Source organism: Rhagoletis pomonella, unplaced genomic scaffold (assembly GCF_013731165.1).
Source record: "Rhagoletis pomonella isolate Grant_MI unplaced genomic scaffold, Rhpom_1.0 Rhpom_scaffold_00002, whole genome shotgun sequence".
Classification (NCBI taxonomy): domain Eukaryota; kingdom Metazoa; phylum Arthropoda; class Insecta; order Diptera; family Tephritidae; genus Rhagoletis; species Rhagoletis pomonella.
Genome location: NW_023458556.1, coordinates 62,545,050 through 62,558,039, shown reverse-complemented (window position 1 = coordinate 62,558,039; position 12,990 = coordinate 62,545,050). Strand labels below are relative to the sequence as shown.

General features: G+C 38.3%; 1 protein-coding gene across 5 annotated transcripts in view; it reads left to right on the top strand.

Moving 5' to 3' along the window:
- The window catches only part of LOC118733943, a 331,875-nt gene extending 319,454 nt beyond the window's left edge, over positions 1-12,421 (top strand). For 4 of the 5 annotated variants that reach the window (XM_036463586.1, XM_036463588.1, XM_036463585.1 and 1 more), the window contains exons 11-15: positions 5,490-5,620; positions 8,836-8,841; positions 8,985-9,752; positions 9,841-9,981; positions 11,409-12,421. In XM_036463586.1, coding sequence (XP_036319479.1) covers positions 5,490-5,620; positions 8,836-8,841; positions 8,985-9,752; positions 9,841-9,981; positions 11,409-11,480 — 1,118 coding nt within the window. In that variant the 3' untranslated portion in view covers positions 11,481-12,421. The remainder of the gene's footprint in view (positions 1-5,489; positions 5,621-8,835; positions 8,842-8,984; positions 9,753-9,840; positions 9,982-11,408) is intronic. The other variant, XM_036463589.1, reaches the window with a different exon arrangement.
- Positions 12,422-12,990: the final 569 nt, after the last annotated feature.

Here is a 12,990-nt window from a genome sequence, read left to right as displayed (position 1 = left end):
ATATACATAATTTTCTTCCAATTTTTAGAGTTGCATTTTTTTGTGTTTTCATTCATTTTTCCTCTTTTATTTTAATATAAATATCTTTTTATTTTTAGATTTTATTGTTTTAAACAGAAAAATACTTGTTTTAGTTTTATTGAATTTTTATGTACTTTATTTAGCTTTTGTCTAATTTAATTTCTTTTAGATTTTGTTTTGAAAATAATTTTTTTTTCTTTTATGTAGTTTTTTAATTTAAATAAATAAATTAAAATAATATGTGTTATAATTTCTTTTAATTTTCAATACTTTTTGTATATATTTTCTTTTTTAATTCGGTTTTTCTCTATGTTTTATTTTGTTATTGTTTTGAAATGGAAAAATATATAATTTTTAAATTTTATCTAATTTTTAAAAAACTTATTGTTCAAATATAAAAAGAATAACGTTAGGACCTCCTCGTTAGCAGTCCTTTCAATTAGTCTTTCGAAAGCCAGTAAAGAGCTTTCAAGATAGTTGAAAGAATTGACAATTGTGTTACGAAAGATAGTGATGAGCTGAAAGACAGAACTGCCCTTATGTAGATATTGGCGACAGTCACAGCTCACTTTTCGAGTTAATCGTGACTGAGCTCATAGCTCTATTTGCAGCTTGGCTGTCGCTGGAATATTACGTATAGCATTCATATGAAACTTTTTTTTTTTTTTTTTTTTTTTTTTTCGACTCGGACCACTATCTTGTTGTAGCCAAGATACGCACCCGCCTCTGTGCAGCAAAAAATGTGCGCCCAACAATGCAAGGAAAGCTTAACGTCGAAAAGCTGCAATCACAACAGACGGCCAATCTATTCGCCACTCGACTCACACACCTGCTCTCTGAGAGCACTCTTCAACAATCCGACGTACGCGAGCAGTGGAACCACATTTCCCGATCATTAAGTACCGCCGCCGAAGAAGTAGTTGGATTTCAGCGAGCCCGAAAGAACAACTGGTACGATGAGGAATGTCAAGAAGCCGCAGAGAAAAAAGATGCCGCCTACAGGGCCACGCTGCGATCGGGCGCAACGCGAGCCATGTGGGACCGTTATAGGGAACTGAAGAAGGAAGCGAGACGTATTTGCCGCAATAAGAAGAGAGAGGCCGAAATACGTGAGTGCGAAGAGCTTGAGATGCTGGCCGACAGGAAGAATGCCCGAAAATTCTACCAGAGGGTTAGGCGACTTACGGAAGGTTTCAAGACCGGGGCGAACTCCTGTAAGAACAACAATGGCGACCTAGTGACCGATGTCCAGAATATACTTAAATTGTGGAGGGAACACTTTTATAACCTACTGAATGGTAGCAGCGCTGAAAGTAGTGAGGAAGACGAACCCGAGTCCCCAGTCGATGAGGATGGATTAGCTGTCCCACCGCCTGACTATGACGAGGTACGAATAGCGATTACGCGGCTGAAAAACAACAAAGCTGCTGGAGCTGACGGCCTGCCAGCCGAGCTATTCAAGTACGGCGGCGAGGAGCTGATGAGGTGCATGCATCAGCTCGTATGCAGAATATGGTCAGATGAACGCATGCCCGACGACTGGAATTTAAGTGTGCTCTGCCCAATCCACAAGAAAGGCGACCCCGCCATACGCGCCAACTACCGCGGAATTAGCCTTCTAAGCATAGGTTACAAGGTCTTATCGAGCGTATTGTGCGAAAGACTGAAGCCCACCCTCAACGAGCTGATTGGACCTTATCAGTGTGGCTTTAGGCCTGGAAAATCCACCATAGATCAGGTATTCACAATACGCCAAATCTTGGAAAAGACCCGCGAGAATAGGATCGACACACACCATCTATTTGTCGATTTCAAAGCCGCTTTCGACAGCACGAAGAGAAGTTGCCTTTATGCCGCGATGTCTGAATTTGGTATCCCCGCGAAACTAATACGGCTGTGTAAAATGACGTTGAGCAATACCACCAGCTCCGTCAGAATAGGGAAGGACCTCTCCGAGCCGTTTGATACCAAACGAGGTTTCAGACAAGGGGACCCCCTTTCGTGTGATTTCTTTAATCTTATGTTGGAGAAGATAATAAGAGCCGCAGAACTGAACCGCTCAGGCACAATACTTTATAAGAGCGTACAATTGCTGGCGTATGCCGACGACATCGATATTATCGGTAAAAACAAGGGCTACGTCTGTTCTGCCTTCTCGGGATTGGATAGAGAAGCAAAGCGAATGGGTCTGGTGGTGAACGAGGACAAAACGAAGTATCTCCTGTCAGCACACAAACAGTCAGAGCATACGCGTCTTGGCACCCACGTCACTGTTGACAGTTACAAGTTTGAAAAAGTAGACGACTTCGTTTATTTGGGAACCAGCATTAACACCAATAATAATGTCAGCCTTGAAATCCAACGGAGAATCACTCTTGCCAACAAGTGCTACTTTGGGCTGAGTAGGCAATTGAGAAGTAAAGTCCTCTCTCGTCGTACAAAGATCACACTCTATAAGTCACTCATCGTGCCTGTGCTGGTGTATGGTGCGGAAGCATGGACAATGAAAGCATCTGATGAGGCGGCTCTTGGAGTTTTCGAGAGAAAGATTCTGCGAAAGATTTACGGACCTTTACGCGTTGGTGATGGCGAATATCGCAGACGATTTAACGATGAGCTGTATGAGCTTTACAACGATGTAGACATAGTGCAGCGAATTAAAATTCAGCGGCTCCGCTGGCTTGGCCATGTCGTTCGGATGGACAGAAACGCTCCTGCTCTGAAAATATTCAACGCGGGCCGCGATGCTGGGAACAGAGGAAGAGGAAGGCCTCCTCTGCGTTGGAAAGACCAGGTGGAGAAGGACTTGGCTTCACTTGGCATTTTCAATTGGCGTCAGTTAGCACAGAAGAGAAATGACTGGCGTGCTGTTTTGGACTCGGCCAAAATCGCTGAGGCGGTTACAGCGCCAAATAAGAAGAAGAAGATTCATATGAAACCTCAGACTGAAGAACACTACAGTAGTCTGGTAAACGAAATAATATCTTTCTCCCGCTTTGCCATTGAGCTTCGAAACATTTGTGATATGTAATTTCAATCGTATCAGTATAGTAGCTTTCAACCTTCTAATCCCTGGTTGAGGTCTACATATAGAAATTTCTAGCCGGAATCAAAGTTTCAAATATAATATATTATATTATGTACAAATCCGTGCTTCCCGGCAAATTTACTCAAAATAAAATAGCGTCCCATGTATCTCGACTCCCATTGAGAAATCTCTCTTAAATGAGCGATCCAGTCGCAGGAAATCCAAAGAGACGTTTGTGGCGTAATTTGGTGTTGTTTGGATTTGCTGCACTGATGCAGATCATAACACTAAGTAACAAAAAAAAAAAATGTCTCAGTCCTTGGGATGTAATTGTTATTTCCTAGTCTGTTATGCCTTAAAAGTATGGAAACCACCTAATATTCCTCGGAAACTTTGCTTTTATGACCAGGACAATGTGATTCATTAAAATATGCTAAAATTATGAGAAAAACGTGTTTGAGTCTTTCACTACAGAGAAAATCATACAGAACAGCACATATAAATCAAAACTAAATTTTATTAAAACTTCAGAAAACCAAAAACATAAAAGTAAATCAGAAGCGGGTGGTTTTTCGACATTTGCGTTTAAACTGCGAGTCACTTTCTCTAATCAATCCCCAAATGTAATCTCCCATCATGTTCTCATTGTATTGTCCTTGGTATCGCCGCTCAAATTCCATTATATCCTGATGGAAGCGCTCGCCTTGCTCCTCTGAATATGCTCCCATGTTCTCCTTGAACTTGTCAAGATGTGCATCCTGAATATGGAGTTTGAGAGACATCCTGCAGCCCATTTTGCCGTAGTTCTCCACCAGACTTTCGACCAGCTCCACGTAGTTTGCGGCTTTGTGATTGCCTAGGAATTACTGTACCACTGACATAAAACTCATCCAAGCAGCTTTCTCAACACGAGTGAGCTTCTTGGGGAATTCCTCAGACTCGAAGATTTTCTTTATTTGTGGTCCAACGAAGATACCGGCTGGTCACAAAAGCAAAGTTATCTTGCGACAATAGCTGTTTTCTATACTTTTGGGACCTAACTGACTAGGAAATAACAATTACAACCCAGGGACAAAAACCTTGTTACATAGTGACCCGGTGCTGCGAAGAGGAAGCGCGCACTGCTTACCACTACACCACAGCGGCCGTTGTACTTTGCTAAGTACTTTAAGACCGGTCACTTTATCTAGGGCAATAGCGACATATAGGAGAATAATTTGAATACCAGTTTTTCCTAAGGCTATTTTCCACAAAGTACAGAACTATAGATACCTTCCCATAACGCTGAGCTATGTTCTTTTTACAGCTTAGATTTTTATCCAGAGTAAAAGCCTGATTATGGCAACTTAACTTAACTTAACGGAACGTAGAACTTAGAGAATCAAAATGAAACAGATTTCGACGTGGCATTAAGTTACGTAAAGTTTCGGCTGTTCAATTATAAGCAACACCCATTTAACAGAATTTTTAAGAGAGAGCCGTAAGTTACGTTAAGTTGCCATAATCAGACCATAACTTAAAAATGTAAATATGTTCGTCAGACTTAGGCGGAAAACGTTCAGCTCCTGTAGAGTTACCGGCGTCGATTTATTCCACAGCATACCGACCGTCTTGATACGTCATCACAAAGTGCTTTCTGTATTAAGTTGGCGATATTACGAACATGGGCTCGCAACCATAGGTATGCCTCTTTCAAAGTGTCCTGTTGTTTCTCGTCCCTGTTTGCTATCACTACTCTGCCTATATAAAAACGTGTTCCCCAATCAGTGTAATCCTCCCAAGGCATTTGCCAGGGAAGGCCACAAAAATATGCTTCTTTCAGCTTGAGGAATTTTCGATAAACGCGTTATTATTCTTAATAAACACAATATTAATTTATACAATCGAGATAGCTTTAATGTAGTTAAATTTAAAAAAAGTCCCTGAATATGATCTAGGGCTCTAGAGAATGTGTTCCTAGGAAGCTGATATAAAAAAAATCGAAATTATGAAGGGCTCTAGCCGAAGTGTGAGGTGCAATCCACAGCTCCTCGAACAATATCGGACACAAAGAATAAAGACAAAATTCGTAGATCATCTAGATTCTAGTGAATTTAAATATATACATATGCTTATGTTTTGATTCATAAATCAGTTTAGATAATTTCATCAATGAAAAACGTAGCATAGAATGCTTAAAAAGATTTGCCTAACATTTTTAATTCAATTTTTCACTCGCGTTCACACCATAAGCCACGGACGCTTAGTAATTGCTTTATAATAGAAATTTGTTATGCTGTATGTATTGAAAACATTTTTAGCAGACAGTGAGATTTCCTACTAACTGATTGCTCTTTTATTTACATACTTTACCCCCGCTTTCCTGAATTAAAAATCTATACACTTAACAATACACAACCACATGCCCTCACACACACACAACCGCACACTCGATAAATAGGTGGCGCAGTGCTTATTGAGGGTGTACTCTTTCGCGCCAAATATCTGGGTTCCACACAGCTGGTTTGTGAGGGTCAACCTACGAAATCGACGCGCATGATGCAAGCCGAAGAGGCGGTCTCACGCATAAAGGTAAGACGCAATGAGGAATTGTAGAAGCTAGAAAACAATGATAATTTTTTTGTTTACTTTAATTTTAGTTTTTGGTAGTGTTTATTGGCTAAAACCCCGCAATTCATTTATACATATTTTACCTGCATGTGAAAAATTTATTTTATACCTTTGAAATATTTTTAAAAGTTAATCTATGAGTTACTGTGTTTAAACATTGGCATAAAAAACTCAAATTTAGAACTTCATTCCATGGCTAAAATTGCTGTTCTCATAAAAAACACAATTATTTCGATTATGAAAAAATTATTTGAATTCCGAGTGATGAATCCAACGGATCTCCTAATAATAATTAAATCAATGGCCAAAAAAGCCCATATAGTTATTTTTAAAAGGTTGTACTCTCGTAAAAGGATGAGAATTAAGTGAGGGAAGTTAAATTTGCGAAGAAAACTAAATGGTAACTTTTCCATCCAAATTCGACCCTTAATTTAATCATCTTTTTTCTCGAAGCACCAGGTAATGGTTTTATAAGATTCAATGGCAAGGGTAGTTCATTCCCGTAGTCCTTTTATCACACTTTTGGAAACATCTTTGACAGTGGGCGACACGGTACATAGTAGTTACAAGTACCGAACACCAGCATCGAAACATTTGCGAAATCTCAATGCCCCAGAGCTCCTCGGGGCTATTAAGGATTTGAGAGCGAAAGTAATTCAGCCTTAGCCGGGCAAATACTGGGCACCTAAGAAGGTAGTGTTGAGGTGATTCCTGCACGTCATCTGGCTCGTCTAGGCTACTGCGATATACGGGATCAGGTAATACGTTCAGCCAATTGACCAGTGGCCCGAAGGTCGCTTGTCTATCAGAATTAGTTCTCACCTTCCTAACTGTCATCGCACTCATGACTCCCGTGACTACACCGCCTCTTTAATAGAAGCCACTTCCACCTGAAATACACTGCAGCAGTCCGTAAACCTCTCGACAGAAGGCTCATCTACCAACCCTGCCGACGAGTTTCGATCCATCCGTGAAGAAGGTCACTGCTCCCCCTCTCCGGCCCAATCCTTCCTAGATGGAAAATGGGCAGAGAAGAAACTCTTAGGAGCGATCTCGGTGACGGAGTAATCCGTGAGATCAGGGATGGAATCGAAGTCACTATAATTCCAGAATGTCCAGTCCTTAAGTCGGTCAACCATTCGGGTTCCTGAGTCTAATATCTGATCGCGCTGTGGAAGTTTCGCGTGCAGTATCAAGAGTTTATATTTGCGTTAAGTGCCAATGATGGGGTAGTCCGCAGTGCCCCACTAATACTAATTAAAGCAGCCCGTTGCACGAGCTCCAGCTACTTAGCTAGTGTAGCCTTTTCAAGCACGTTCCACTATACTGGAGTGCCATAAAACATAATAGACTACGGTTTCGTAGAGCCAAAAGACAATTTTGGGCCTAATTTACCTTCTCTTTACAATAGCTCCCCTTCAGCAGCAGAAGCCCACTGATATCTTTCTTGCCGGCTCCGCGATGTTTGGGCTCCGCCACAACTTCCTGTCAACGATCAAGCCCTAGTAATTGACCCTTTCAGATAGCTGAAAGCGCTGAGGTCCAACAGCGGGAGGAACAACGTCAGGAATTTTATATTTTCTAGTGAATAAGACCAGTTCTGTCTTACTGGGATTGACGGCGGGGCCACTTTTGAACGCCCACTTGGTACCATGTTAAGATACCGTTGGGTAAGTACATAAAGCGTACCGAGGTGTTTACCTTTACCCATAGGTGCAACATCGACTGCGTAGTCAATTGCCCGGCATCCGCGTTTGCGCTCCATCCGAGAAACACAAGGCGATACTGGGACCGCGTATAGAAAAGAATAAAGCATGAGGCTTAAAAACAACAAAGCTCTTAGATGCGACAGACTATGGCGGTTAACATCTAACGGCGAAGCGCTGGTTTATCGAATTTTCCAGTGTACCTGATCCAATTCACAAGTAAGGAGATTTTGTTCTTTGCGCCAATCACCACGGGATAAACGTTCTCAGCATTGCTTGTACATATAGTCCTATCGAAGACTCTGTTGACAAGGCTGAATGCCTTCATCAACCATCGACCAGGCTCTCATACTGGAAAAGTGCAATTTTTGATTTTAAATCCACTTTTGGGGTACCCAAAAAGCTGCGTATATGCCTTCAAGTCGAAATATACATACGATCCCGAAAAACTTATACAGTTATGTAGACTGACGTTCGACTCAATTTTTAGCTCTGTTCAAATTGAGAAGGATCTCTTTGAAGCTATTGAAAACCAGACGAGGGTTAAGATAACTCTTGGCAACAGGTGCTACTTTGAACTCGGTAGGCAATTGAAAAACAGGGTCCCCAAGAGAACAATTCCCCGCAATATATATGGTCCTGTTCGTGTGGCTGACGGTTACAGAAGAAGATAAAATAATGCCGATCTTTACAATGACATGGACGTAGTTCATGCATTAACAACCAATGCTTTCGATGATAGTGGCGCAGTGAAAATGATTCTTCTATTCGGTATCCTTGGTACCAAATGGAGAAGGACATCTCTACATTTGGGATGAGTTTGCGAGTGAGAGAGCTTTGGAACCATATGTCTGCTGAAGAAAGCAATGGCGTTGTTAGCCCTTCAAGCCCCAAAAATCATCTTCTTCGTTTTCTTTGATCCTAAGCGGGACATAGAACATCTACTTCATCTGCACGCCATCTGTTTCTGTTTCTGGCAATAGCTTTGAGCTCCTTCCAGCTTAACCCGAGTTTCACGTGGTTTGCCGGGAACCCGGCCTATATCGATTAAGGGGCTCCATTCCAAAGCCTTCTTTGCAATCTGCCATCTTCTTCAGAGAATCATTCTAAGATATCTGTTAAAAAATATAAAATAGACTTTTCCAATTTCTATCATATTTCCCTTGTTAATTTTACTAGTTTTAAAGGCACGTGTTAGTAACATATCGGTGCATCACGTGCCCATCAAAGGCAGATTTCATGTTAAGGAAAAAGTTGATCTTTTATAATTTTGTATAATAAACTGCTTCCTTGAATATTTATTTTTTTGGAAAACATTTTTTTTTTTTGACTTTATACTCCTTTTCATATCTCTCTAGATAATAATCATTTCCGAGTTGATTTGAATAAATTAGTTATGTATTTAATTCTTAACATTGAATATGCTTTGTATTTTCATGTGCATTCTTAACTGTGCTGGACCATCACAAGGCTTTGGTAAGTATTCGACTCATACGTCATGCTGTCACTTGCTTATCAAAAACAAAGCCGTTGAATGTATTGCTCGCATTTATCGTATCAATTTAGTACAACCTGCATTTGAGAGCGATTATCTACTTTCCTTTCCCTCCACCTTCTAGGCACCCGATGGCGATGTACAACCTAGCACCGAGGTGGACCTCTTCATATCAACCGAAAAAATAATGGTACTCAACACAGACCTCAAGGAAATCATGATGGACCATGCGCTGCGCACCATCTCCTACATCGCAGACATTGGCGATTTGGTTGTGTTGATGGCACGCCGCCGCTTCGTGCCGCAGGACATTGATGATGCGCCCAAGCCGAATCGCACACCCAAAATGATCTGTCATGTCTTCGAGAGTGATGAAGCGCAATTCATAGCACAATCAATTGGACAGGCCTTCCAGGTGGCCTACATGGAGTTCCTTAAAGCAAATGGAATTGAGGATCATAGTTTTGTCAAGGAAATGGACTATCAAGAAGTGCTCAACAGTCAGGAGATTTTCGGCGATGAACTGGAAATTTTCGCCAAAAAGGAGCTGCAGAAGGAAGTGGTCGTTCCTAAGGCAAAGGGCGAGATATTGGGTGTAGTGATTGTGGAAAGCGGTTGGGGTTCAATGCTGCCAACTGTGGTCATTGCGAATCTTATGTCGTCCGGTGCTGCGGCGCGTTGTGGTCAATTGAATATTGGCGATCAGTTGATTGCCATCAATGGGCTAAGTTTGGTGGGGCTACCGTTATCCACGTGTCAAACGTACATAAAGAATACCAAAAATCAAACGGTAGTCAAATTTACAGTAGTGCCATGCGCACCTGTAGTCGAGGTTAAAATCAAACGACCCAATACCAAGTACCAACTCGGTTTCAGTGTACAAAATGGTGTGGTGAGTGAGCTTCAAAGATAAGATGTGAAACTTAGGTCATTTTTTTTTATAGAAAAATTATTACAAATTACACCTTTAACTTTCACAGATTTGCAGTTTGCTACGTGGTGGCATCGCTGAGCGTGGCGGTGTGCGCGTGGGGCATCGCATAATTGAAATCAATAACCAAAGTGTGGTCGCAGTGCCACATGAGAAGATCGTCAATCTGCTAGCGACTTCTGTGGGCGAGGTAAGCAAAATGATTTTTTTTCTATATTTAAAAAACAAAAGTTGTGTGTGGATCCTAGGCACATCTGAAGTGAAACTTCTTCTCTTTTTATTGCCCGCAGACGTTAAAATGCCAAATTTGAATTTAACATTTAAAACAGGTGGCAACCCTCTTCAAATACCTCGAAAATATTATAAATATTCAATATATAGCTAAAATTGAGAAAGCAGTTCCTTTACAATTTTTTATGGAAAGAAAGCAGGACCTACACTCATAGAAAAAGAAGTACACTTTTTTGCATTTTTTATGCGTTTGACGCATTATTACTGACATTATTGACAAAAATTTACGGAAATCAAATACATATTTATATAATAACATGTTTGAGATCGTTGTCATTGATTAGCTGTAAACAATCATGGATATCTTAAATATATTTTTTAAAACAACATTTAATGTTCAAAAGAAATTATTATTAGTACAAAAGGTTTTTTTAAGATATCTTTTCCAGTTTATGTTTTCATTATGTAAACGTATGTAAATTGGGGTGATCCAAAAATGCACGTGGAAAAAGTAAAGTTGGAATTTTAGTGCCGCCATCCCCTAGGATTATTCTACACTGAAAGAATTATACCCCTATTTTTTATTTTGAAATAAAAAAACAATATTAGGGGGTTCTCAAAGCGCTCAAAGTTGTCCATATATTTTATGTGGGGAAAACAACTTTTCTTAGAAATGGTGTTGAATTCTTAAAAATCAATATTTTTCGATCGAAAAACTTCATTTCTCTTCAGCAGATTCCCAATAATTATACCCAATTGTTCTTTTAACCGTTTTTTCATGGTGACTAAATTTTATAGATCCGGCAAAACCCCAGAAAATGCACAATTGGGAGACCAGTAAAAACTTCTTAGTATCAAAAAACAGTTAAATTAACAATTACGAAAGTTGTTTTTCCCCATATAAAATACATGGAAAACTTTGAGCGCTCTGAGCAGTCTATAAAAATATTTTGTGATTTAAAAATAAAAAACAGGGGTATATTTTTTCCGGTATAGAACAGTCCTAGGGAGTGGCGGCATAAAAATTCCGACTTTACTGTTTTGGACCACCCTAATGTACATATACATATAAAAAATGTTGTGTTTTAATATATTTTTTTTATTGTTCGGTATAATACCAGGATCATTTATAACACAAAACTTTGCAGGGTTGCCACCAAAATAAATATACATATATATGTATATAAGATGTGGGCTGTTCATTGGACTAAAAAGTGCGGTGTAAACTGAAAGCACTTGGTCTCCAGATGTGCAATAAGATTTCAGTTTTTTAATAGAGTTGCCGTCTGTTTACAAAAATATATGATATCATTCTGAGCGTGACGAAGCCTCGCGCATAGGAAGCCGGCTAGCTATTAAATACTTTTGTAAATTCTTTTCTTACAGATTCTAATGAAAACTATGCCAACATCAATGTTCCGATTACTTACCGGCCAGGAGAATCCAATCTATATTTAAAGCGAGCGGCTTAAACTGGCTAAAACGTATACATACATAAATACTTACAACTTTAAATGAATACTTATATAAACAAGTACTTATAAATTATATTTAGTTACAAGTCACTTTTAGCAATTTAAGCGAAACTTCACACCTGTATTTCCAAAAAAAAAATAATAATACTAATAAAAAAATAAATAAAAAAGTTAAAAAGTGGTTAAATAAACAAATGTAAATTGCAGTTTGTTAACTATATTAAAATAACAACAACAACAAATTTAGCAAATGGAATTAGCAAACTGTTCATTAACATAAAATTGCATACATATAAATAAAATGCATACATTAGATGAAGCAAATTGGCAAAAGTGAAATGGAGTTGAAAAAAAAAATACTCACGGCATTTCGAACACAGAAAATTCAGAATTACATAAGTTTAAACAAAATAGCAAGCTAACTGTAAATTTTAAGCATTCACAAAAATAAGAAGGAATTAAACGTTTAAATAACAAAAAAAAAATTAAATATAAAATATATGTATGTATAAAAAATAAATATAAAAAACTATTTCTATATGTACTTTACTCAGTTAGCTGCCTAAAAAACTAGCGCTCTCTGCTATGGCATTACGCCAAACACATTCAAACACACACATATGCAATTGAATTACATTTATATATTCGTAAAAAATATGCGATAAAGTAATAAAAACATGGACATTAAAGACAAGAACTCGCATTTTACATAAATACATGCATACCACTGCGCAGGCATATAGCTAAACCAAAACTAAGAAAAAATAAGTTAGTTATTAAAAAAAAGTATAAAAAAATTAGTTTAGTTATACTAATTGTTAGAGTACTTAAATAGTGTTGAGCGATACATACTACATACAGATATACAAAAATACATACATACTTGCATATTTAAAAACATACACACATAATACTTGAGGACTATATAGCGAAAATAATTAAAAAAGAATTATAAGATATATTAAAAATACATATACATACATATATATATATATATATATATATAAGAAAAAAAACGCAAACCCATAAACAACAAATTTCAAAACACAAAAACATCAATCGTGAACACGTTGACCTTTTGCAGAATTCGTCCTTACAGTGCTAGCATTTAGCTTAGTTGCTATTACTTATACATATACATAAATCTAAAAAAAAAGAATTATATAAAAAAAACCACATGCTTACATACAAAACAGCAAATACACCCCGTGTCGTAATTATAAGCGCACCACATATTGACGAGTTTTAGTAAACTATTTTTTGTTGTTTAATTTTAGTTATCTATACATTAGCGTGGGCCGAAAATCCGCTTTTTTTTAGAATTTTGATTGGTAATAGCAAAAATATGGTTCACTATGCTCTAAAAAAAGTCTGTGTGAAATATGACCATTTTTGGTCAATATCTTAGGCTCGCCCAAGTCCATCAAAAATTAATAAATAAATTAAGTAATACATTTTTTTAATAGAATTGCAATAATCTTCTGAAGTATTAG